At 33.7% G+C, this 27800-nt stretch overlaps 2 protein-coding genes across 2 annotated transcripts; one reads left to right on the forward strand and one right to left on the reverse strand.

Annotated features, from left to right (window-relative positions):
- The first annotated feature begins 253 nt into the window (after positions 1-253).
- On the forward strand, positions 254-11726 carry LOC127719489 (uncharacterized). Its single transcript, XM_052225638.1, has 4 exons — positions 254-509; positions 6919-6986; positions 9251-9429; positions 11360-11726. The coding sequence occupies exons 1-4, from the start codon at positions 496-498 to the stop codon at positions 11561-11563; spliced, it is 465 nt and encodes a 154-aa protein (XP_052081598.1). The 5' UTR covers positions 254-495; the 3' UTR covers positions 11564-11726.
- Positions 11727-14000: 2274 nt separating this feature from the next.
- LOC127719481 (NFX1-type zinc finger-containing protein 1-like) lies at positions 14001-27369 on the reverse strand. The gene is made up of 2 exons (XM_052225631.1): positions 20316-27369; positions 14001-18070 (listed from the first exon to the last, which is right to left on the reverse strand). The coding sequence occupies exon 1, from the start codon at positions 27359-27361 to the stop codon at positions 20567-20569; it is 6795 nt and encodes a 2264-aa protein (XP_052081591.1). The 5' UTR covers positions 27362-27369; the 3' UTR covers positions 14001-18070; positions 20316-20566.
- Positions 27370-27800: the final 431 nt, after the last annotated feature.

The raw sequence follows: 27800 nt of genomic DNA on the forward strand, positions 1-27800 counted from the left end.
TGTGAAAATGTATATGCTATCGGCATTTAATTTTAAGTGTGTTTTAATAGTCTAGAGCTTTGTATCTGGAATTATCATATGCCTTGGTGTCGAGTTTATATATCATTATGTTACTATTTCCCCCTTTTTCCTTATCGTATTGTGAACTTTGATTTGGCAATTCCTAAATGCAGTCTTTTCTATTTTGCTCTATATAAGTCATGATTGTCGGAAAACCGAATCTCTTTAGCTAGACCCAATGATACTGCATTGAATTCATGCTTTAACAGTTAAACGTAAATCTGTAATCACTTATCCAATGAATCTGCTTCTCATCATTAAATTCCACCGACATTCCTGAGGAAAAATTACAATCCAAATACAAATTTATATTTCCATTGAAATATTTATTGGTAAAGTCTGTCCTGGGAAATGAAACTGATGGATACATGTGTTTGATAGCTATGAGCATTTAAAATTCCATAAAGTATCAGCGAAGTTTCAGATATCGATAAAATGGCAGAAAATAAGTAAGTATTCATTTGCTTGTTGATGTTCACATTTTAATTTTGTTATTTACCTAGTGTATTAGTATTAATGACGTACAACAAGTAGATCTTTCAATTTCTTAGAAAAGCACCTGTCGAACGGGCTTCAGTTGAATACATTCAGTAAATATTTTGTAAGTATAATAAATAATTATTTAAAACCAACATCTGATTAAGTTCGGAAATGATACTTAACATGTAAACGTCACTGTGATATTCAACATAAACAGAAAATGACAACGCTAGAAATTTCACTTAAAAATTATTGTAATATATTCATTTAGAATATAGGGAAAACGGTACTATTTATTCTGCCATAGGCGACAATACTAACATTTTCTAAATTTACCACTTTTTATAATAAAAACCTGGATAAAACAGTTATGTGTGGTGTTAGTACTTTATTATTCTGTTTTAAAAATTGAAGCCGAATAGTATCATGACTAACTTCCAACGGAGCTTGTTTATGTTATCCATGCTCACCGTCATTTCACACCAAATTTATAACATTTTGGAAGTCATAATAAAGCATAAAAGATTTATTTAAAGTCGGTTACACATATAACAATACAACATAAGCTCTGTAGAGCTTTTATCCGACATACATATATGACAAGCACAATACATAAAACACATAAAACAGTAAGCACATCATGCAAAGCATAAATAATAATGTTTTCAAGCACAGCAATTTTAGCAAAATTAAAGCATAATATTAAGCAAACATAAAATGCAGATAAACCAACATTCATGCAATAGCTATTATATAAAGCACTAAAAGTAATTCAAGCATTTAAAACACAAATAAAAAGTTATGCATCAAATATAAAAGCCAGATTATACAAGATAAATAAATAAATAAATAAATAAATAAATAAATAAATAAATAAATGATCTACAACTCACTGAGATCTGCAGGAGGAACACTGACACGAACTGCCCTCCCAATTACCAACCAAACTTTTAAACTGTCCCAAAGGCATTTCTTCCCTCATCTTATTCGGCAGTTCGTTCCAGAGTTTGGCTCCTGCATATCTGAATGAGTGTAGCCCATTGGTAGTTGTCCTTACCCTGGGAACATCTGCTATGTTGTTATTTCTAAAAGAGTAATTACATTTTTTAATTTCAATAAGTTCATGTAGATATAATTGACACTGTTTATTAATAATTTTATACACCTCCATTGCTATCATTCTAATTCTTCTGATTTTTAAACTTGGTAATTTTGATTTAATTAACAGTTGTTGATAAGTACTACAATAGTCTTCATAAATAAATCTTAGGGCACGCTCCTGTATTTTCTCTATTTTTCTGGTATTACAATCACCACAAAAGTGCCATATTACAGGACAATAATTAAAATTTGACATGATAAATGAATAATATATAGTAAGTCTACCTAATTTTGTTAAATGTTTACCAATATGTTTAAGTACATGTAACTGTTTTGATGCCTTTTTACAAATGTTAGAAATATGGGCATCAAACTTAAACTGATAGTCAATTGTTACACCAAGTAATTTCACTTCTTTTTCACAGTGTATGATATTACCATCTAGATTAAAAGAAATATTTTTATTTTCAGTTTTCTTGCCAATGGCTATTGCCTGAAACTTGTCAGGGTTGGCCTTCATATGATTTAAACTAAACCAATTAATTAGCTCTAAGCTTTCTTTTTCTAAAATATTTACAACAGTGTCTATATCAGAATGTGAATATGACAAAGTATTGTCATCTGCATAATTATACAATGAACTGCTTGATACAAAATGAAAAATATCATTCAAGAAAATATTAAAAAGTACAGTTCCTAATATAGAGCCTTGCGGCACACCTTTATATATATCTTTCCTGGTACTTATATCTATACCAACTTTTACACATTGTTTTCTTTTACTTAAATAGCTGTCTATCAAGCTTAAAGCTGATTCAGATAATCCATATGCCTTTAGTTTTAAAATTAATAAATTATGAGGAAGGCAGTCGAAGGCTTTCGAGAGGTCCATCAACACTGCTGCAATATATTTATTATCATCAATAGCCTTCTTCCAATCCTCAATGATTTTCAAAAGTGCTGTCTGGCAGCCGTATCCTGCTCTAAAGGCAGACAAATATGGGTGAAAAATATTTTGAAAAAAATCAACTAGCTGTCGGAAGATGGCTCTCTCGAAAAACTCTGATACAACAGGTAAAATACTGACTGGCCTATAGTTACCAACTTCGAGTTGACTATTCTTCTTGTGAAGTGGCACCACTTGAGCCTCTTTTAGTTTGTCCGGAAATACAGAGTGCTCAATAGATTTGTTTATTAATTTTGTTATTGGTGTCACAACTGCTGGTTTTCCAATTTCAGTATTTTAACGGATAACCCGTCTTTACCTGTAGCCTTATTTACCCCAAGTTTGTTTATTTGTTTATCAACAAATTTCTCTTCTATACATTTAAAAATTAAATTACCTTCAGTTCTACAATTATTATATATAGCTTTTATACTAGGGTGGTTCTGATCTACAGTACAGTCTGATCCAATATCTTTTGCTACATTAACAAAAAAATCATTAAACATATTAGCAACCTTTGACTGATCATTTATAATGTTATCATTGTCACATAAAATAATGTTGTTCTCAAAATAACTACCTTTGTTGTTAAGAAAGGTTTGATGGTTGGCTAAAAGTCTTTGCTTTTTGGTCCCCCTACACAACGCTCTATAAAATAATTTCTGACTGATTTACGCTTGATTTTGTTTACAAAATTTCTCTGGGCTCTGTATTTTTCCCAGTTTTTCTTAGATTTTACCTTATTATATTTATTGTACAACATCTTTTTCTTAAATATAGATTGTCTAAGCTCTTGATTCATGAATGGAGCAGGATTTTGTACATTTTCTCGCTGTTTCAATGGTATGTGTTTATTTACAATATTTAGAAGATCAGATTCAAAGTCTTCATATGCTTTGTTGACATCATTGTTCTCATCAACTTTCTCACTAAATGTGCTTTGCTCAAGATCTCTCAAAAAGTGCTCATGATCAAATTTTTTGAAACTTCTATATGATTTATATTGAGGTTTAATTGCCGGCACATTGCTTTTAAATTGAAATGATATCATATTGTGTACATCACTTATTGCACAATTGAAATTTACTTCATTTTGTATATTGTGTTTTTTGTTAGTTAGTATAACATCATTTAATGTTGGTTCAGCATGTTGTGTGAAGCAGGTGGCATCTTTCACTACATTCTCTAGGTCACATATATCACAGACTGACTCTAATGTCTGTTTCTTCTCCTTAGATAGTAGGTCATAATTAAGGTCACCAAGAAATACAATGTTGTCATATCTTACTGATATCTTGTCATACGACTGTATAAAATCATTTTTAAACTCATTATCTGTAATTGACTGTGGTCTATATAGACCGGCAATCAGCCACTTTTTAGCATTTATAACCACTTCCACACATAAGGATTCTATCGTTTTAAACTCAAGGTGTTTCTGTCTATCGCTCGCAAAATCAGATCTCATGTATGCGGCTAGACCTCCACCATGGGCCGATCTATCTGCTCGCCAGAGGTGATAGTGATCCAACTTAAACTGAGCATCTATGAAGGTGTCATCGAGTTTTGTCTCAGCTATGATCAGTAAGTCTACTATGCGTTCACTCAAGATCTTTTATCGCACAGAATTTATATCTTAGACTATTAATGTTCAAATAAGAGCATATAAATTTGTTTGGATGTTTATTTCTTACTTGTTTCAGCTCATCGAATAGGTTGATTTCATCTTCACGTGTGGAAATGTTTACACCGGTTGTTGTGGTTTGGTCAAAAGGGGGATAAATCCTGTTCAACCCATCATCATTATCGATCGAAATATTTCTGTTTTCATTTTCATGTTGATTTTCAAAAAATGAATCAGTGAAATTAGGAAGGGTGCATAAACGACAGAACCTGCTGTCAGTTGAGTCTGAAAGTCGAGTATATTCTTTAATTGGCAAGTCAATACATTTTAAATGGAACCAAAAATCACAGTCTTCGCATTGAATACCTTTCTGGTTTGATCTCGCCGGCTTCTTGCACGACCCACATGGAAATTTTATAGGTCCTGGATTAGTACCTATGTCTCCGCTAATCAGGAGAAGCAAAGAAGCGACATGTTGTAGCTGTGTAAGTAAATGTTTGTGATGGTCTGAACGGCCCGCCATTGTTTTGATGTCTTTGTCCATTGAAGGGGTCATTGATTGCAGTGAAAAATCGATTTTTTTCAAATTATTTAGGTCAAAGCTTGCATAGAAACCCAAGTCTGATGCTTTAACTTTACACTGATGATACGATTGTAAAGATCTAATGCTTACTCTCAAAGATGTTATGATAATTGCAAGAGCCCATATCAATCCCTTCTGTACGGTCGCCGCCATTTTTGACGTCTTTTCCAATAATTCTCTAGAAAATATTTCAATAGGTTTCAAAATTTATATTGAAAATATACACACTGCGGTTATTCATAGATACATAAAAAAATATATTGTACCCTTACATCCATGCAATCACAGCGCTCCTAAGTTGACTTCCTTCACCTGCCTTGGGTACACAAAAGGCCAACCTAATGCTGGGAAAATGTAATAGTACCGTTTTCCCTATAGAGAACAACATCCGATAAGGTATTTCAGCAGAAAGAGTCTGTTTGTAGAAACAGTTTTGCTAACAGAAAATTCGTATTAAAAAATTACGCTGTTGACCGAACCTGCCTAAAAAGGTATACTTTTCATAGGTTAATCAACCAAAGTCTAAATTTTCTGTTTCCTTTGGGTCTAAACTAAATGTATTTTAAGGTATCACTTGATGCTTAATCAAATGTTGTAGTGAACATTGAAATCTGAGACGTTACTACACACATGCTGTACATTGAACCAAACGATCAGCCTCAAGGAAAGGAAAATTTAGTATTCGAAAATAAAAAATTCTAATATTATGGTTTAACAATTACCATGATCAGTATAACCAGGATCATTGACAGTTTTCAAAGTGTGTTACTGTGTATCATTTGAAATCATAGTTATATAAAATAAAGTATTACGCAATGGAAAATTTTAAAAATGTTTTTAAAAAAATCAAAAAAATCAATGTTAAATTATTTACTAACCGTGTTATTTATTACAGATAAACTCGGAATATTACTGGACAAAAGACAAAATAATCTCATTATGAAAAAATTCACACATCTAATTAAATGGGCATTTAAAAAGTCAGAATGCGAATATATATATGTTCAAACTCTTTTAGGCAATTTTCTAGTAACACAATACAAAAGAACTATGTCAATTAGACCTGCTTTGATACGATAACTGCGCTGAATTTTTACTAGAAAACATTTGTGTTCGCTATGGAGATTCCATATATCGTCAAATTATCGGAATTCCAATGGGGACTTACTGTGCACTACTTATTGCGGACCTGTTTCTGTATTGTTATGAGTTACAATTTATGACTAAAATCAGCAACGATCCACCGAAACAACATCTGATACAAAAATTTAATAACACTTTTAGATATTTGGATGATACATTGGCTCTCAAAAATGACGACTTCAATGTGTACACTAAAGCGATTTATCCTGCTAAACTGACTATTAATAAAGCTAATACTGACAATGAACACTGCCCCTTTCTGATTTTGATATCTATATATTGAACGGGAAGCTTAATACCAAAATTTTCGATAAAAGAGATGATTTTTCATTTCCTATTGTTAATTATCCAATTTTTAGATGGTGACGTTTCCTTGTCACCATATTATGGTGTTGATATATCTCAACTTGTTCGATTCGATACTGTTGTCAGGTCATTGAAGATGGCATATTTTGGAATTAATATTGATTCACTCAAAGGGTCTTTGCATCGGAAATAAACACATTTATTCTAAAACCAGTTGTTGGTATGATACGGGTTATGTTCTTCTCATATATTTTATGATGGTATGATACTAAACCACTAACGGGAGGGATTGTGCTTGATTTTCATATGATGAAGACACAATCTTTCAATCAGTTTAATTGAGGTCTGAGGCTTGCATGTCAGTAACTGCTAGTAGTACTTTGTTAATTTATGTATCATTTGTCAGTTTGCTTAGTTTCTTCTGTTACCTATTCTGACATCGGACGCGGACTTCTTTTAAACTGAGTTTTACTGTGCGTATTGATGTGTGTTTGTTTATTCTACATTGGCTAGAGGTATAGGGGGAGGGTTGAGATCTCACAAAACATGTTTAACCCCGTTCAAAATAAAAAAAGGGGGATTCACCGATACTATTGGACAACTAGGTATTACTAACTAGCTTTAATTTAACTGAATTGTAATTCATTGAATTTGGAAATACTTGAAACTTTGCAGAACGTTTACAGAGGAAGAGACGTGGACACATTCGTGCAAACAACAGGAAACTGAAAATGCAGAAAATTGTAAGTTTTGAAATGATAACGCAGAAAAACAAACGACAATGAATTTACCGGTTAACGGTCAGGTGGCAGAAACGGGGAAGTAACATAGAATTTAAAAATAATTATTTTATTATTCATTTTAATTGATGCGTAAAGAAACAGAAACGAGATCCCAAGTGGCAATACAAACCATAAGGTCAGATAATTGTAATACCACGAAAAAGAGAGAAAAACAAAAATAAAAACAAAATGACTGAGTTAGGCATATCTTACCAAAAAAAACCCAGTTATGAACCCAGTAGGAGACCTGGAGTGGAAAGCAGTCCTTGATCTATTGGTTGCAATAATTATGTTCCTAATACAGTCAAAATGCGTCAATACGCTAGCGTTCGTTTATGTCATAGACGAATAATCATACGAAAAAGGAGTTACAATAAATTGAAAATATCTGAGGTAACTTACGGGTAGTAATGCGATTATCATAATGTACTTTCGATATGTTTGTGGAATATAATGAATATATTTGTTCAGTGTTTATTTCTTCTTTTCAAATGTGGTTTTTCAGTTAGTTGTAAACTTTAGAAAAGGACTAATATCTTAACTTATCGTACACTCAACAAAATTTGGCACACATACGGACAGCTTATAGCCCAAATGAGAATGTTTACTAAGATCCTTATTAAGGCAATTTTATGTTGTTGAACAGCCTATGCTAACCTCTATATGTATTTTCTGTTTTGTGTGGTTGGTAGCTATGGATTGACATACATGTACATGTGTATACCTACCCCACATCTATTTGCATATATATACATATGCTAAATTTACAACACATAATTAACTATTTACTATTGATTGCTTAGTGTCCAGTAGCAAATATATCATGCGTTTTTAGAAAAAAAACCAATAAACATGGCAATTTATTTGACCTGTTGATACTAATTGTAATGCTATTTTCTTATTTAATGTTATTCAGGGTTATATCTGGTCTATATATCAGCTTTGATAAGTGTTTGGTATTACTATACATTTTCACTTATTCGTACTATGAACATCAAAATTATTTATTTTGTAAAAATATTTCCTTTCTCTATTTGAATTGTACACGTATACCTAACAACAAAATTATTTTCATTTACCTGTGTTTAAAGTAATTGCAAATGGCTGATATTTTTGTTCAAGCATATTATTTTTCTTAAATTGCTTAACATTTCACAGCGGTATAACATGTTACTTTAATTTTTCTTCCCTTAGTTTATTTATTTTGTATTTACGTTGTATCATAGATCAAATTTATTTTTTCAGTGTATGTTCACTGGTGTTAATATTTGATTGAGTTAATAAGCCATTTCAATTGATATTTTATAGTTTGTCTTTCTATGTTGTGATGTTACACTATTGTTTCAGATAAGGATGAAGGTTTTGTACCATTAAAACGACTAAACCCGCTGCAATGGTTTGCACCTGTCCTAAGTCAGGAATCTGATGTTCAGTAGTTGTCGTTTGTTGATGTGGTTCATAAGTGTTTCTCGTTTCTCGTTTTTTATATAGATTACACCGTTGGTTTTCCCGTTTGAATGGTTTTACACTGGTAATTTTTGGGGCCCTTTATAGCTTGCTGTTCGGTGTGAGCCAAGGCTCCGTGTTGAAGACCGTACTTTGACCTATAATGGTTTACTTTTATAAATTTTGACTTGGATAGAGAGTTGTCTCATTGGCACTCATATCACATCTTCTTATATCCAATTATTTATTTTTGTACAGTTTAAATCATCATTTACTAAGTGAATTCTATTGTACTAATATTCTCCGGTGATGCCTAAATATCTTTATAATGTATGAAGGTATTGCACGATCGGCTTCCTGCAAGGGTGGTTTATGTGCTTTTAAAAGCAGACCTTACGGTTTCGTATTAACTGGACACGTTTGGCCGTTTTTAAAACAATGGAAACGATTGGGCGTCCATAAACAGAACACGTTTTGGCGCCATTTAGCAGCTAGACATGTTTTGCAGCTCATTGATGTCATATTGACACATTTGAGGGGGGTGGACACGTTTCTGAGTGTTACATATATATTAGTTTTTGTTATTGTTTGTTGTTTTGGCAGACTGCATGTATCATTTTTCTTTATTTATTTGTTCAAAAGAGATGCGGAAGATACTAAAGGAATAGTCGAAAACGAAATAATAAAAATCGAATTGTCAAAAGTCTACAAAACACAACACAGAAAACTATAGACTGAGCAACGCGAATATTTAATAAAGTAATGATTTAATTTTTAAGACGAGTTGGAGAACAAGGGAGGTAACCGGAAGAAGAACTCTGATCACAACAATTACGAGAATTGTGACGAAGATGGGGATAAGGCATGTGATGACGAGGAAAATGAATGTGACGAAGATGAGGAGAATGATTGTGACTGGATGACGAAAGAAGAGGAAGAGAGAAAAATAATACAATGTGTAAGACTTGCATATGTTTAGTTAAGTCAAAACTTCAATCGGTTCCTATCTGGCTTGAAAATGCGAACAATTGTGCTAGACTTCGATGTTCATTATATCAGAAACATACATGTTCGACTATGTGGACGCACAAACTAAACATGGTTATTCCGAAAGTCCTGGTTGTTGTGAGAAAGTCTGTTAGGCTTTGTAGTTGTTCTAGAATTGTATTTTTTTTACCAAACATCTTCAATTCCTTATATACTGTAAGATACTTTAAAAGTCTTAAATGATTAATTTTAATATAATTTATTTCTGTTTGATGTTTTGATTTTGTTGCAAACAAATTATACACCGATTTCAAAACACTTTCTGACCACCTAAAGTTATGTCATAGTGTGATATCGGCAAGCAAAACCTTGTTTTAAAAAAAGTTTAATAGTAGTATATCATTTGACCAATATATACAATATGTGTTAATAACTGGATTGAGTTACCTAATTATATCATCAGAGAGCTCCCAGCTTCACCTACTTTGTTTGTGTATGCAAATATTGCGGAAGACACCTGTACTGGATACCTTATACAGAATGTCCATCTATACTATGTCTGTTTTGTAGCTGAACCCTATTCAGTGGTTGTTGTCGATTGTTGTCTATCATAATTATTTTGCGTTTATTGTTTTGTCATAGAACAGGCCTTTGGATTTTTTGGTTTCCATTGTTTCACATTGTGTCATGTACATGTATTGGTCTTTTGTAGATGAATTTGTGATATCGGTTTTGCTCATTGTTGAGGACCGTTCGGTGACATAAAGTTGCTTACATCTACGTCATTTGGTCTCTGGTGGATAGTTGTTCTGATCTGATGAAAGATTTTTGACATTTTTTAAACACTTAAGTGTCTTCTTCAGTCGATTCAATTAGTTGGTCCGAGTATATATACACAGTTATTTCGTAGTGCATTTCTTTTAGACAATAAATGAAAATTAAAAAAATCTCTCCTGCGCTTTCTCAATAATATTTTTACAGTGTGTTGTACCACTTTTGGGACAAATATCAAAATTATAGAAAACTTCATTCGTTCAGCTCTAACTCAAAATATGGACAATTTTATGTTAAGAGGGTCTTGAAATCTTTTGACAGCTTCCGAAGTGCTTATTTTTAACCTTTTTCAGCTGGACCAAATCACTACTTTACTTTAAAATTCATGACCCAAATTTTTTTACAGTGTAATTTCATACCCCTACTTGCTATTTGAGGCATAAAACATGGAGAAATAAATTGGAAGGGGTATAAAAAAAATTGGCAAGTAACACACTGTCCACACTAGGGACTATATTTGTGGACAACGAACGAGTACCAGTTTATGTAAAAGATTTGAACAGATTTGTTCATTAAAGACGCCTAAATGCAAGCTTAAATATGCAAAATCTATCAAATATGCCACAAAACGTCACTTTGTAGATGGGTTTTGTCAAAAATGGAAGTGGCCGCATTCGTGTTCAGTCTCAACCTTTGTATATGTTATGTATAACTATCACATACAACATATATTTAAATAGTAAGACTTAACACAAGTGTGGCCACTTCCATTTTAGACAAAAACCGTCTAAAAATAAGGACAAATGCTAAAATTGTGAAGATTTCAGTAATTTTGCATGAATTAATGATGCTAGTACCTGATGCATGTGCATTGTATTGTCAAAGACAGCCCATATTTATGTAACAAAAGTATTCAACTTTCCAATAAATAGCTAAAAGTTTAAATTTTTAACAAATTTTTGAAATGCTATATTTTGGGGCTAAAAAGGAGTCTTACCGGGCCTACTCCTTTACTATAAAGGGTTCTCATACAATAACCTAAATATATATTGCAATTTTTAATTGCTTATTGTAGCCTTGTACAGTATAAAGTGGTATTCTTCTTTTATAATGTTATTTCATTGCAGTTGAAGGACGTGGTAGTTAGATGTACTCACGCTAATCCTAAGAAAAGACCAACTTCGTATGAAGTGCTCGATATGTTATACAAAGTATACGAACCACCAAAAGAACCTTGGTCTGTGAGGAATTTCTGTCAGTACGCATGTCAAGCAGAAAACTACGAAGATTACGAGGACTCCACGATGGATACACCGGCACAGGATAAATAAACGTCATCAAGGTGAAGACATTTCAAAGTTTGTTGTTTAAAATGTTTTTGTTTTCTTTCAAAAGGCAAACAATGAATTAAATATGCCAAGTAGAACAAATTTACCTACATATTCAAAGTGTGGCAACTCTGGTTGTTTAATAAAAATATGTGTTTATTCCAAATGGTTGTTTAAATTTTTTTATGCCCCGACGTATGCAACGGGGGCATTAAATGTTACCCTTGGCCTTCCGTCCTTTCATCTTTCCGTCCTTCCGTCTTTCCGTCTCATTTTTGTTGTAAAACTTGAGCGGGGGCATTCGTGTCCTCAGACACATTCTTCTTTTATTTAAGAATTAACTTTGCATTGATTTCATTAGATGATAATGAATTTGAGTTTCTCGTCCAGTTGTGAATGTTACATTGATAGACGTTGAGATGGCATTTATAACGTACTTTGCTCATAGTTGAAGGCCGTACGGTGACCTATAGCTGTAAATTTCTGTGTCATTTGGTCTTTTGTGGAGAGTTGTCTCATTGGCAATCATACCACATCTTCTTTTTTATAGTTAGCAAAGTTTTACGAAGACATATTACTTTACTATGACACATTATTTTAACTCCAAAACGATCAGTTGTTAATATTACTGTTATATGCCATGTGCCTAATAGAGAAAATTTAATAACAAATACCAATGTTCAAGTCTTTGTTTTTTCTCCACGCAATTCCGTGCTCAAGGCGAGAGCGATACAATAAGTCAACAGAGGCGGATGCGTTCGCTGGAATATGCATGTATAGAAATTCAGTGAAATGCTGAATTTCGTGTTGTAACAAGCTAAGGAATTGTCGTTCGTTTGAAACAGGTCTTGCAGCATTTTTTTTTGTACATTGCTCCGAGGCAATAACTTTAATTTATTAAAATTACTACATTTTGGGTTAAAGTCAACGTGACTAAACATCCCTAATCACAAATTAAGCACAAAAAGTCACCACAAAGGAAACATATACCCGGTCATTAACGATAGAGAAATGTCAAAAAGAGAGGTGAAACAGGATAAAAGGGATATTCAAACTCATAAGTCGAAAACAAACAGACAATACCATGGCATAAAATGAAGAACAACGAAAAAACAAACAACAGTACACAAAACATAACATACATAACTTAAGACTGAGGGTAATCTCAGTTCATTATAAAATAGTATGCAGATCCTGCTCCATATGTGCCACCCGTAGTGTTGCTCATGCAAGTACAAACCTGGTGATAAGCCTAATTTGATAGGTCATATTCGAGGAAAACTGCTTTTTTAAGCTTTTTTTACGCTTCAGAATTGATACAAACTTGACAAAATGAACATTTTCAAGTGAAACATGCAAGTGTTTTGTATAATAATGAATAAATCCCAAATCTCATCTGCTAAGGGGGAAATGTGACTTTTGAAAGTCATCATTGACCTAATGAAAACCCAATGGAAATGTCGCAATTTCGTAGCACATTGAAGGAAAACAAAACCAGATTATTGCATGTTTCGAATCACTTATTCATATCACAGATCTTTTCACGAGGGAAAAAAAATAACAGCCCATAACTATAACGGAATAAATGTGGGACAACATTTCTTATCATAAGTAAAGTGGGTGCGCCAATTATTAATTTTTCATTTGCGCCTATTTAATAAGATAACTACCGTTACTTAGGTTAACCCAAGGTAGCAGGTACGTGGTGCCTAATGAGTACATATTCATATTATATGTACATGCATATACATACATGTTGAGTACATTGATTTAAAGACTACTGTTATGATAAGATGGAAAAGTTAAATGAAACTGGAAAATGGTTATTACAATTTTTCGGTCTGCCATCCCTTCCCCGAAAGGAAGAAGTTGATTGCTTTGCGGAGGACATAATGTCCGAGGCACCAACTGATGAGAAGTAAGTTGAGTTTGCAGATTATGAATTAAATACATGCGTATCTCCTGTTTCGAGTTATCCGCCTCACTTTTGGGCAGCAGCGCCTTTTGAAAACTAAAAATAAAGAACCAGCAATGGTCCTGAATCGTATTTCTCGCACTACAATGAACAGTTTTACTCACACCACCCTAACTTTTAAAATATTATGAATGCCATAAAGAAAATCCAGGCAACAACTTAAAAATAAAACAAAAAATCAAAATGTTGAAAAGATATCACAAAGTCGCAGTTCATCAGAAGTGTTGTATACAAATACTCAGCTAGGACAGACTTGGAAATATGCAAATATGCTTTTGACGCCAAACAGTTGCTATTTTATTAAAAAGAAGTGCTATTTTACGGGTGATGTATATATAGTTTAGAAACTTTTACAATAAACTTGTCATGGTTTACTTCCTGTGCATCAAGTAAGATAAATAACCGATCACCCACTTTCTTCCGCATGATTAACTCGATTGGGAAAAACATATGAGCCAAAAATAATCTAGGTTATATATTGTAATATAGATACATCTAGATAATCTAAACACTTAATGTTATAAATAGTCAGCATACAACATACACACAAACATCAAAATAAAATTAATCAAAGCAAACATTGTTGTATATCAAGAAGACATAATCAGGAATGAAAAGCCAGTTTTTTTGGATCATGTGGATGTCTAACCCTTGAATACCCCGGAATTTTATATTGAAGTTGTAAATATTGCACGCCAATTACTTAATAGATTGTAAAAATGCACAGAGGCGACAGTTTTGAATGCATTAAGTTTACATGAGTTAGGTGTGGCTACTAAATTTATGAAATGTAAATGCTGACCAATGAAACTTAGAGTGCATTTCTTTCTAACACAAACGATACAAACGGCTAAGCGCGCACATGTTTTGATCATTTGTTTCTAACATAGTTTACCTAAACTTTGACAAACTATGCACTCACTAAAACTGCGTCTACAGTTTGTCGTTCATCGTTTGTTAGTACAAACGCTACATTTGTTTCTAACTTCAGCCTGATTAAATGATGTGTTTGTTTCAACTTTTGTAATAAGTCTGTTTACCAACAACATTTGCATGTATTATTGAAAGTTCAAACAGGGTCAGTAAACACTGATTAAACGCTGTATGTATTGGATACAATACAAAGGTAACAAAGAAACAGGCCGGTAACAACCGTTGCCGGATAGTTTTTCTGCACGAGTAGTCAGGTGAAGGTCCGCGGCGATAGCCGAGGACCTTGACCAGACTACGAGTGCAGAAAAACTTTACGGCAGTTTGTTTCCGGCCTGTTTTTTGTTACCTTTGTTTTGTATCTGACTTGTACGACGTTTCAAGAAAGACGTAGTACATTTTGCATTTAGAAGAGGTATCAAAATTAAACAGATTAGAAACTTAAATGGTCATATACCAGTTAATGTAAGTTACAGTTTTTCACTTCCCTTGAGCCTAGTTTTTCTCAAGAAATTCAAGAATCTAATAATTTCATAAAAAAGAACCATGTCAAGTAACAGATGAATGTCGTACACATTTGAGACTTGTAAAAATGCAACTTCGCAAGTAAGTAATGTATGAAAAAGATTTCAGAGGTAAGCAAGCTTACATTTGATTTTTACTTGGGGAAAAACGGAAAAAGAGGGGGGGGGGGGTAAAATAAATTTAAACTGAATAAACAGGCTCTATCTTTTTTTGTTGAAAACATCCATTCCCCCATTCCGCCTTAAAAAATAATAAAAATCTTACGTTTGCTCCCAAATATATGAATTCTATATATATGAATTCAATAACAATATAAATGTATAAAAAGAATGAATTTCCTATTTCATTAGTGAATGAAATGTTATGACAAAATGGATTTTGTCTTGTTATTAGATATATATATATATATATAGGCATATATTTTGGATTTTTTTTTAAAATTCATGATTAGGTTTTTATATATGTCTCTAATAGTGTTGGTCAGGATTAAACACGTGTCACAATATGATCCAATCGCAGCTTACCGTCCAAAATTGGTGAAATAAGTTGAATGATTTTCTTCAAGATTTGCTGCCTATTTGAACATGTATTACACGGACACTTTTAATTTATAGGATCAATCGTGCATTGGTGAGTTGATAGGGATTCTATCTTTTCATTAGATTTGATTTTTTTATACATATTTCCTGTCTTTTTTATTGAAATATAAACGTCGGTACCAGCATTTCTTTACTTTCAGCATTGTCCAGAATACTATTCATGTCCATGTATTGAAAAAAAATACATTTACGGGCCGACTATTTAGCTCCAAAAGGGGGTATGTTTTTTTCTGAGTAAGAAAATTATTTAGTTTTTCAACGCTATCACCCAAATATTTTTTTTCGAAATTAGCATTATTATATACGGTATACGGAAAATCAGGAATCAGAACATTATTTTGTCATCTGATTGACCACAATATATTTTTTTCTCACAAAATTGGGGATCAGAATATTTTTTTTTGGAAACTCCCCTTTTGAAGTTACATGGTCAATCCCTTAGTGTACTGATATGAATAGTAATATACTGGAATTGTTTGAAAAAAATCTAATTGAAATTTAAAGTACCCATGAACTCACTGATCATGCACGAGTGATTCTATTTATAAAAAGTGTCCGTGTAACAACTAAAAAGTGTCCGTGTATCATCTAAAAAGTGTCCGTGTAACACCCGTTTATGTACTCTTTTTCTATAGCTCTGCTGGGGGCAAAGTCGTACAATTGTTTCTACTTTTGTAGAGTTTAGCAAACGATAACAAACGGCACACAACGTTTACAAAATTTTGGTTAGAAAGAAATGCACCCTTAACTGTGCTTTTCATGAATTAAATATGTTCATCAAATTTTGCCGCGCTAACTTTGCAGTGCACAAATTAGTCACTTATTTTCAGAAAAGGAACACATGTAGCAACTGTTTTAGTAGGATTTGAGTTTCAGATACATTTAAATGAATTGTTTGTGTAAGATTTATATTGAAAGTTTCCGACCCGAGATTATTGAGTAGTGTTTCCATCCCGAAAAAATATTGGAAAATATTTATTCTGAAACGACAAAAACAGGTACTCCACGTGCACCAAAAAAAGACCGGATGGGAATAATTTTCTCCTTTAAAAAATAATTGTCGGTGTCTCTAGGAATGGGAGAAAAACACGAAGACATGGTCTCCCTTAAACAGTATATTTCGGTACATACGACGACCTAATTATATGTATTTTGATTTTGGTTATACCTCCTCCAACTCTTTGTTTCTCCCATGACAATCGGTCGATGGCGGGATTGGATAGTGCATAAAGGGGGCGACTATCTGAATATCGAGGGGGATGAGGATGTTGAAAATGAATGATTTGGCCAGGTAAGAACTGAAAATAATTAACTTTGCAAACGATGAACAGGAATATTCTAAAAAAAAAAAAAAAAAAAATCAGGGAAGCAAATGTGTACAAAAGTGAATATAAAAGAAAAGGATACTTAGCAAAAGAGGAAAATAAATACTACATGTAGTAATCAATCCTGAAAAATATGTTTACTATTAGCTATATATAACTATATCAATGTGCTGTGAAATGACTTTTAAACACGAATGTGCTATGAAATGGATGTGCTATGAAATGAATGTGCTATGAAATGACTTTAACTCTGCCAGGTCAAACCTGCCGGTCCCAAGGCCGGATAAAAGAGGATGGAAGTCATTAGGAAGCAAATATTGTAAAAGTGCAAATGTCCTACATAAAAAGCGCAAATGTCCAATAAATTGAAGCGCAAATATCCATAAAAAAGCGCAAATGTCCTCTGAAAAAGCGCAAACATCCCGCGCCGTTACTTTCTGTGTAATTAACAGATGATTAGGAGGGCAAACAGTCGACCTTTCTAATGAGGGAGGAATAAGAAGTGATTTGGAAATGAATGATCTGGCCTACACACCGAAAAATAATAACCTTTTCCAATACGGGACGAAATGGAATATTATACCCAGCAAAATCAACAAAATACAATATATATTTAAATTGTGTACAAAAACGGAAATACATTTTCCGCATTGGAATTCAAAATAAATACCAGATGAAAAAGAGTATTCCGTGGGTAAAAAATCCTCCCGGTCCCCAAAAGATGATTAAATGGTCGTTTCCTAAGGGCGCAGGACATTTAAGTGAACACATTTTTCATACTTCATGTGCTGTATTAATACTATTAAAATTTACTATTCTACAATGAATAAATTAGTTTTGCTAAAATGGGCATTTTTAATTTCACTTTTCTCTAAAATGGGTTAAATTTTGGCGCTATACTGGGCTACACTTTGGCGCTAACACGTCCGATTCTTTTTGCTAAAATGTCCTATCAAAGCGCTTAAATGTCCAACGCTGTCTCCTAACGACAATGTATTTTGATAAGATATAACAGAAATTTAAAGATTTTCAAGGTCCATAGCTCTCTCATTGTCATCAGTTAGCATATGACCTGTACCTCCAATTGTCACATTACACTGCGGACATTTTCTCATCTCCATAGGCATCCCACATTCCCCAATAGAGTAGTAATGTCCTGAAATTCAGATACAAATATAGCAACTTTATATTATATTATCAGTAGAATTCAAAAAATATAAAAGCTGTTCCATAATAAAAAAAAATTCGGATATTATTGTAATAAAAGAACATAAAATATGAACATTGACAATTGATACCAAATATACTTATAATCTTTAAGGTCCATTGAAATATATTCAGCGGTTTAAGAGGAAATTAAAACTCTGGAATTTCACCTCTTATAAATGAAAAGATGTCAAAGTTCATACTTTGCTATTTGAAATCCCCTTTATTACATTATAAATATAATCGAAAAACGGACAGTAAGATTAGCAATGGAATTAGTTCCGTAAAATTGTTTAGAATATTAAAGCATGTTTATTTACAATGTACATGTATAGGAGGGGTTTCTGGTAAATAAATGTAACAGTAGTTTAAAGATGTTCAAATCTTATACATCAATTAAGAAGATACAAATCAAGTTAAAAAAGATAGACAATCCTCAAACTTCAAACTAGCGATAGCGTGAATATCCAAAATATCACTTATTTGGCATAGCGTCTTCCCTTTTTATCGACAAAATATTCAATTACAAGTTAAAGGCAGAAAGAAAAGGCATCTATCTAGGTTCTTTAATTTCATTTTCAGATATATTGATGATCCCTGTCGCACAATAACCCAAATTTCGGTGCATCTCATATATCCTAGTGAACATGAGAGTAAGGATGTTACCGAAACCAGAAGGTCTGCAATTCTCCAACTGCTAAGCATACCCTCTTTCCCGTTGTATGACGTTTACATATCTCAATTAATACGTTACACCTGTGTTATTCTACACAATACAGACCATTAACAGAGATGTGATCCTTACACAAAAACTGCTACAACAGGGTCAATCATGATGAATAAAATTGAGAATGGAAACGGGGATTGCATCAAAGAGACAACAATCCGATCAAAGAGCACAAAACACAGCCCAAGGCCACAATGTGTCTTCAACACATCGAGAAAATCCCGTACCCAAAGGCGGGCTTCAGATGGCCCCTAAACAATAATGTATACTAGTTCAGAGAAAATGGACGTCACACTAAGCTACAACACATATAAATGAAAAAAAAAGACGAGACTAACAAAGGCCAGAGGTTCCTGACTTGAGACAGGCACCAACATGCGGCGGGGTTAAACATGTTTTGTGAGATTTCAACCTTCCCCTATACCTCTAGTTAATGTGGAATAAACAAACACACAGCAATACGAACAGTAAAATTCAGTTTAAAAGAAGTCCGAGTCCGATGTTAGAATAGGTAACAGAAGAAACTATATGGAAAATGACAATAATGAACAGATATTAACAAAGGACTACTAGCAGTTACTGACATGCCAGCTCCAGACCTCAATTAAACTGATTGAAAGATTATGTCTTCATCATATGAAGAACGACACAATTCAACACCACATCATAATGTTTTACTTTCACCCTCTCAAATTGGTTGATCGATACGAAGTGTCGGTGACTCAAAACTTACTAACAAGTGACATGTTGTTTCGGTTTCATATCTTTAGATACCAGAAAAGTGGTCTGATCTGTAAAATTATCGTTTATGTTATATTCCCGATTTTGACATTTTAATAAGTGTGGATTCGGATAGCGGGTAATGCATGGATAGCAGGAGATGTTTACCCTGTCGACGCACCTGTTTTTTTCAGCTTTTGGAGTGGATCCGATTCCCTCAATTATCGTATTTTCCTGGATATGTATCTTCTTGATAGATTTATGAAATTTGAACAACTATTAAACTACAGTTGTCCCGGAATCTATTTGTGGTAAGAAATCTACATGGGAGTTTTGGATCAGATACAGAACTGTTGAAAGCAAGCATAATTTCCAGCAACAGAAACAGAACTAGCTTCCAGCTTTGAGACAATTTTTCAAAGATATTATTTGATTATGATATGAAACAAGTTTTATATTTTAGCACGTGCAATTTATACGTTATATACCTGTTTATATGTATATGGGAGGTCATGTCGGTGGTTAATTAAATGGCGCCCTATCCCAAAAATTTGATACTTTTATGATTCGACGCATTGTTTTTTGGGAAATATTTGTTTTTCTGATTAACGTTTTAGTACAATAAAATTTGAGAATTCGAACCAAATCGATGAACATGAATTTGACAACAAATAAGGCTTTGAAGATTTTTCATATTATAACGATTAAATGTTTAATTAGTAAAAATTTATAAGAAATTACTACTCACCATTTTTACATTTGTACCAATGTCCTGACCCCATAAATTCGTTCTCCATGGTTCGCTTTATCATTACTTTCTCTTGAAGGGTTAGGCCAATCATTTTGTCTGAGACTTTTTCGGTTTCCTTTCTCATTTTTGACAATTCGTTTTCTTCTATGATTTCGATAGATTCGATTTTAAGCAGGTAATTTTGAATATTCTCTGGGATTTCGAGTCCTTCATCCTGTTTAGACAATTCTGTTTTGAATTTATAAATATCAATCGTAAGCTGTAGTCGTCGTATTTCTAGAAAAAAACTCTGTATGTTCTTGTCGCGCATATCTACTTCGCTTTAAAAATACCCAAGTTTCCAGACGGTCTAACCATGCTTTTAACTGCCGACAATACTTAAAGGTAATTATTTCCTTTCTGATATTACGAATTTCTTTATAAAAAGTTAACTGGTCGAATATCATGTTCAGAGTATCGACCCTCCCGGTTTTTTCGATTTTGTCCCGAAGTTGATTAAATTTGTCACGAGGTATGTCATATTTATTGTCAGTGAGTAACTGTCTTGTAGCAAACCGCTTTGAATGGAGATCAGTACCTTCTTCAATATTTCTAATGGTTCTAAATACATCACAAATGTTTTTGTTGATAATTTTTAGTTCGTTAGAATACCTTTTTGACTTTGATATTTTTGTGCTGCACTTTGGGCACTTCAAAGACTTGATTTCGTCACTTGTATTATCCATGACGTTCGAAATATGTTGGTCCAGTCCATTTACTTCGAAAACGCATGTGCAGTCTTCTAACCGAATGAATATGGCGTTATCTTCTTCTTCATATCCAAATAATATTTCTGTCAAGTTTTCGCATACTTTACAAACGCACTTTGAACATTCGCATAACAGTCCTGAACATTTGTGACCGAGGCCACAATCTAGTATAGTATTGCAAAGAGTATTACATTTTGGTCTTTCGCAAAGTTCCATACATACTTGTTCGCACTTGAATTTGTTTTGACATTCTGCTTTACATTCCCACTTACAAGGTTCAGTACATTGTATACAGCTATCACTACATCTTTTTTTACATCTATCGCCATGAAAACATTTCCGATCGCATTTCTGTTTGCAAGGTGGACAGCGATAGTTGCAATTATCCCTACAAATATGTCCACATACCATGTTTCTTTCGCATTTTGCTTTACATGGTATGTGAAGCCTTCCTTGACTACATTCGGAATGTGTTCCTTTGCATTCGTGACCACATTTCAGTATTCCCTGGCATGGCAACTTACAAGGTGGATCATATTTTGTATAACATGCCACTTGAACCTCATGCCCGCAACGAGCTTTTACCTTTATCAATTCCTTGCAGTCATCTTCTGTATTACAAGGATCTGTACAATGTTTCTGACAACGATGACCACATGCTATAATAGCTTGACATCGTTCATCGCATGATGAAGACTTTGGATCTTTATGGCAAGGCATACGTTTTTTATGCTGACATTTTGGAATTGTCTTTTCCACGATTTCACTACATTTCTCACATGGGTCTGGAAAATGACACGATTTCATGCACCTATGTCCACTTTCGCAAACTCTGTGACATTCTTTTTGACAATCGTCTTCATGATCTGAATCATCTACATGACATTTTCTTGAACAGAAGTGCCCACATTGTCTCTTGACATCACAAGGTTCTTGACATCCGCCATCTGCAACCTGATCAAAGTCGTCCGGCTTAGAAACATATGTCGAATTTTTGTGATTCTGACAAGTTAGGTGCAGCTTTGAGCCAACAGATTTTCTATTTTCAGCATCAATGACAATATTATTCCACAGTTCTGATCTCGATTTTAAAAGTTCAAAATTGCCTATCACGTAAAGTCCAATTTTTGCCCTTGACAGAGCAACGCAAACTCTATTTGCCTCGGATAAATAGCCTATTTTGTTTTCCTTATTACTTCTGACAAGCGACAACAATATTATATCATTTTCCTCTCCTTGAAAATTATCTACTGCCGTAACTCTTACAGATGGTTGGTCTTCTCGACTTGAAATCCCTGAATAATTGACGAAGTCGTCGGTAAAAAATTCATTTCTTGAAATTGTTTGATCTTCAGTCCTGATCTTGTTGCGAAGTAGCCGAACTTGATCTTTGTAGGTTGACAGCACAGTTATTTTAGAAGAAGGATATCCTTGCATTCTGATATATCTGTACAATTTACAAATGAACAATGCCTCGAATTCGTTCTTGTGACTTCTTGAAAACTCATCGTGTTCCTGGTCTTCAAACTCAGAATGCGATAAAAAGAACACATTACAGTTAATTCCTTTAACGTTTTCGTATTCAAACACACTTTGGTCATCTTGCAGGGTACGATAAATGTGAGGCACTAAAAGCTTGGATATTGTTGGTCTCATTCTATGTTGATATTCTAATCGTTTATATGGAAAACGTCCACGAATAAGTCTTTCAAAAAGGGAAATATTTATTTTATGTTGTCGTGCTGTTTGGTAATCATTGTAGGACGGACGCAGTTGTTGGTGGTCGCCAATCATAATAAGTTGCTTGCAGGATGACGTCAAACATGCCACCACGTGATGTTCTGGGATTTCAGCTGCTTCTTCAAGAAGAACAATTCTAGGAGAAACTCGTTTTAGTATTCCTATATCTCTTGCAGCTCTGGTTGTTGTACATGCTACAAGTTTTGCTCTCTTCAATATGTTGATATCAGCTATATGTTGAATCTCTTCATAACGTCCTTGGGCTCTTCTGTAGCTTTCCTCACACTCTTGTATTTCTTTGTTGATGGGAATGAGAGACTGTTGAATCCAGTATTTATACAACTGCCACCTTTGTGGATAATCGATGTTCCATATATTCGACACAGAACATGCATCCTCAAATGGCATTGCTTGTGTACAACAGAGTTTCTCTTCTATTTTCTTAATGAAAACAGATTTTTTATACTCATTGTATTGCTCCCAAAACCATTGGTTGCTTTGCGTTTTCTCTTTGCTAAATACAATACTTGAAGAAATCACCATTTTCAATTTTTCTAAGTCTAAATGCATCAGTTGAAGTTTTTCCAATGTTTGTATGCCCTCTTCGTCATAATCTCCACTTAAATCATCATACCAATTTTCCTCTTCATCGAAATACTCAAAATCATCATCTTCGTAAATATTTTCCAAATAGTTTTGTTGTATATTAACAACTTGTTGTGTTACTGATTCAACTTTTAACCATCTAATTAAAGAAGATTCGTTCCTGAGTGCATTGTATTGCTTGTCAGTAATAGCATTAGCTACACCATGGAGCCAGTCTTGATGAACTATTCCTGTCTGAATTTCCTCTCGTAGTTTCTTCAAGTTTTCATGCTCTTTGATTCTTTGTTTCAAATTAGATTTAGCATTGTATGCCAATACATTCAGTACGCTCGATGTTTCTCTTTTTGTACGTATTCGAATTTCTCCCCCGCGAGTAATGGACTCCTCATCTTTGTAACTGTATGCCTTGCGTTTAGCCGTCAAGTTATATTTGCTCAATATTTCGATTTCTGATCTCGATCCTAATCGGACAATAGCAGCGGCGTCGGTAATCTGCAGTCTTTTAGAGATATCTATTAAAAACTGATCTAATGCATGGTTAGTATAGCTAAGAAGTAGCATTGGTCCTTGGTCATCTTGTTGACGCCATATACTATCATTTCGTAAAAGAAGTTCTGCTACGGTTTTCCCTGTTCCAGGTGGTCCTTGTATTAAGGCAAGCTTACTGTTCATTGATGTGATAAATGCCTGGTGTTGAGAATCGTCCATACCAAGACTATCTGCATCAGGCCAGTTTGCCTCATTTGAAATGTCAACCTTTACTGCTTTTTGTTCAGAGTGCAAACATCTGATGTCAAATCCTTTTTCTACGAATGAAGGTGATTTAAAATAATCTGGCTTTTCTTGTTCCACACTGTTTCTTTTGTTTAATAATTGCTTTCCAAAAGGTAATCTTTTTTCCGCATTAAATATTTCACTGTACATACATTTCAGTGAGTTTAACGTATGAAAGTAGGACGGAAAGAAGGCTTGGCTCTCAACTTGTAGGACATCAGGCTGTTGTAAAATTTCAGACATGTCTCCAATATCGTCGATAAATTTGATTTCAAAAATCCCATTGTTTAGGTCAACAGCATTACGATCTGCTACAGTTGCATACTGAAGAATGGTAAATGTTCTGTTAGTTAAGCACACAAGAGATCCAAATGTCAGTAGCTTTCTAATGTTCCAGTTGATTCGACTATACGGAGTGATATCAAAACTAATTTTCCAAGTTATGCCGTTCTGCTCATTACAACATCGTGATAGGAAACATATATCTTTATAAACACGGATGTCATCATGGCGCCATTTCTTCTCAAGACAATACGGATCTGCAAATAAAGTGTTTTTTAAAGACATTAACCCTTTACATAGAGGCCTTATAAAATCCTGTCGATGAACCATAAAAAGTCTTCGCAAGTAGCTTTCTTCTGTGTCAAACTCAGAATCAATTAAAGAACTCGCACACGACGACTCTATTTCTATAAGATCTGGCAATATAGATAAAGTTGAGAGTTTGTTCTCGTCACAAAGAGTTTTTGCAGGATCCCACTTGTCTCTTATCTGTTGTATTAATGCTTTAAGGTTGCTTTGTTGATTTCCATTCTTTAGTTTTTCATTTACACATCTTTCTAAGGAATCTAATGGTGTGATCAAATCAGAGGGCCCAGTATTGGCATGATATGCAAGTCCTTTCATCAAAACTAGTAAATTTTGCAGAATCTGAATCTTTTCCTCATCAAACTGTAAACGCAATTCGCAAATAATTTTCTTTATATCCGGTCGGTCAAAGAACCTTCTTTCTTTTAATGGATTGAGAGCTTTCTGAACTAATACTTCACGCTTACACTTACACAACTGACACATCACTTGCAAAAATAAAGACATCTGCTCCCTTCTCACATCCTTAAACAAAAATGTATCTAGCTCTCTACTATAAGTACTTAGATGAGCCGCTAGGCTATCGCTATCCATCTTTGACAATTTTTCTATATCTATCTTTTGATGAGACGCTTCAAAGCCATTCTGAGAATTGTGTGTTAACATTTTCTTCTCACAGTTATATTGCTTTGTGCTTGGAACGTTCGATTTAGAGTTGGAACGAGATTCATATGTCTCTTTGTGATTCATTCTTCGATTTATATTTTCGTGTGTTCTTTGGATATTTCTACCATACTCGGTGTTGATATTTACATTAAAACATGATCTTTTATCGATTGGAGGAATCTGCCCACAAGGTTCATAATTCCTATTTGGAGATACTCTATGCCATGTGTTTTCATGTCTGCTTTCTATTTCATGTTTTGTTTCGGTATTTTGATCATATTCAGTGTTGATATCAATATTTAATCGAGATCTTCTATCAAATGTAGGATCCTGCCAACGACAAAGGTCATTATTGCTGTTTGAAGACACTCCCTCCCAAGTTTGTTCATGTCTTCTCGCTAATTGATGTGGTCGTTGGATATTTCGATAATATTCAGTATGAATATCCATATTTGAACGAGATAGTCTATCAAATGTACGATTCTGTCCAGAAAGTTCATAATTCCTGTTTGAAGACACTCCTTGCCATGTGGTTTCATGTTGGCTTTCTTTTTCATATGTACTTTTGGAATTATTAACATATCCCGTGTTGATACCATAATTTGAACGCGATCTTCTATCAACTGTAGAATTCTGCTCACGACAAATGTCATAATTCCTGTTTGATGACACACCCTGCCGTATGTTTTCAAATGTTCTTTCTTTTTCATGCGTTCTATGGCTATATCTATCATACTCACTGTTGATATCAACATTTAATCGAGATCTTCTATCAAATGTAGGCTTCTGCCAACGAAAAACTTCATTGTTGCTGTTTGAAGACACTGTATGCCAAGTGTGTTCATGTCTGCTCTCTAATTCATGTGTTCGTTGGATATTTCGATCGTATTCAGTATTGCAAGAACGAGATATTTTATCAAATGTAGGATTCTGATCATGACAAAATTCATAGTTCCGGTTTGAAGATAAATGTAGATCTGTATTTTTACATGGAGAACTATGATAAGCATGTAGCCTGGAAACGTGTCCCCTTTGCTGCCCAGGTGTATGTCTTAATGGAGACCTCTCTCTGTAAGCAGTACTTCGTAGTGATTTTGTGCCTTTGTGATATGGCAATCGTTGATCTATCTTTTCTCGGAACGAACTTTGTCTTTCAAATTTTATTTTACGCCTATACCGGCCGTAAAAGTGACAAGCAGGAGATTTATCTGGTCGTCCGACGGAATAGGGGTGTTCTCCATCCCGAATTTTGTCATTCCTAGAACTTTGCTGTTTGTGTTTTACATCGCCAACAAAATTAGTAGATGATCTAATTCTCTTTCGCCTATTGGATTCCGTACTAAGTGACCGGCTTTTGTGTCTTCGTTTTCCTGGATATTTTTTTTCATTTTTTGATGAAAAGGTTTCTCTTCTTTTTGCATCTAGATTTCCAACATTATTATCAGATTTGTGAGTTTTGTTTGTTTCAAGTACGATGTTCGGACGAGAGATTTTATAAGGGTTATCATTATCCTGAAAACTGTTTGACATTTTCTGACAATTGCTTACCGATTGATTTAGAGTGATACTTCCTAAACAAGGGCTGAACGATCTATTTGACTTTGCACCTTGAAGTTCAGATACAGATTTTCTATAGGCATCTTTTGTTGAGTTATCTATGTCATCTTTATTAGGTTTTTCGTTTGAAGTGCATTGACTTTTGTTCAATGTTGGTCCTTCTTTGCTAGAATGTGATATATCAATAACGTCATCGTTCACTTTATCTTCGTGTGTGATGATTACAGATAACGCGTTAAAGTCTACGCCACTGTAATCAATGCTTTGTCTTACAGACTTGTTTCGATTTACATTCGACGTTTTAGTACTACGCAAATTGTAGCCCCCACTCGATATTGGTGTGCCTCTTTTGTATCTTCCCATTGCTTACACTAAAACTGAATCAGAAAAATAATCGTCAGTTCTAGGAAAAAAAAATTCTTCCTAGTTTCTTGTTATTTTAACTTCAAAATGCCAAACATTAAAGCAATACATGATACCAATATTTAGGAATACTTTTAAAACCACCAAATAGACTAATATCTTGTGAAGAGTTGTTTCATGGCAATCATACCATGACTTATTTTTATATAGTAGAACCTATTCAATCAATTCTTAGGCATATGAGTACAATGTACGACGATCATATTGATTTGTTTAAAAAAAAATCATTGTTTTAAACTTTTTTAAAGTCAATTTGATAACTCTTATGCGAAATAAATAATTCACAAATCAGATATAAGATTGATTTATTTCTAAAATATATGAAAAATCACTACTTATAAGTAATATCATTCAAAAATTTTCAGGAATTAAACAAAAA

Source organism: Mytilus californianus, unplaced genomic scaffold (assembly GCF_021869535.1).
Source record: "Mytilus californianus isolate M0D057914Y unplaced genomic scaffold, xbMytCali1.0.p SCAF_11, whole genome shotgun sequence".
NCBI lineage: Eukaryota > Metazoa > Mollusca > Bivalvia > Mytilida > Mytilidae > Mytilus > Mytilus californianus.

Bases quoted from the DNA above. Each gene is read 5' to 3' on its own strand.
- LOC127719481 (XM_052225631.1), bottom strand. From the start codon at position 27,361: ATGGGAAGATACAAAAGAGGCACACCAATATCGAGTGGGGGCTACAAT.
- LOC127719489 (XM_052225638.1), top strand. The intron at 6,987-9,250 runs GTAAGTTTTGAA...TTAATTTTTAAG, and splicing joins AACTGAAAATGCAGAAAATT to ACGAGTTGGAGAACAAGGGA. The intron at 9,430-11,359 runs GTAAGACTTGCA...ATTTCATTGCAG, and splicing joins AGAGAAAAATAATACAATGT to TTGAAGGACGTGGTAGTTAG.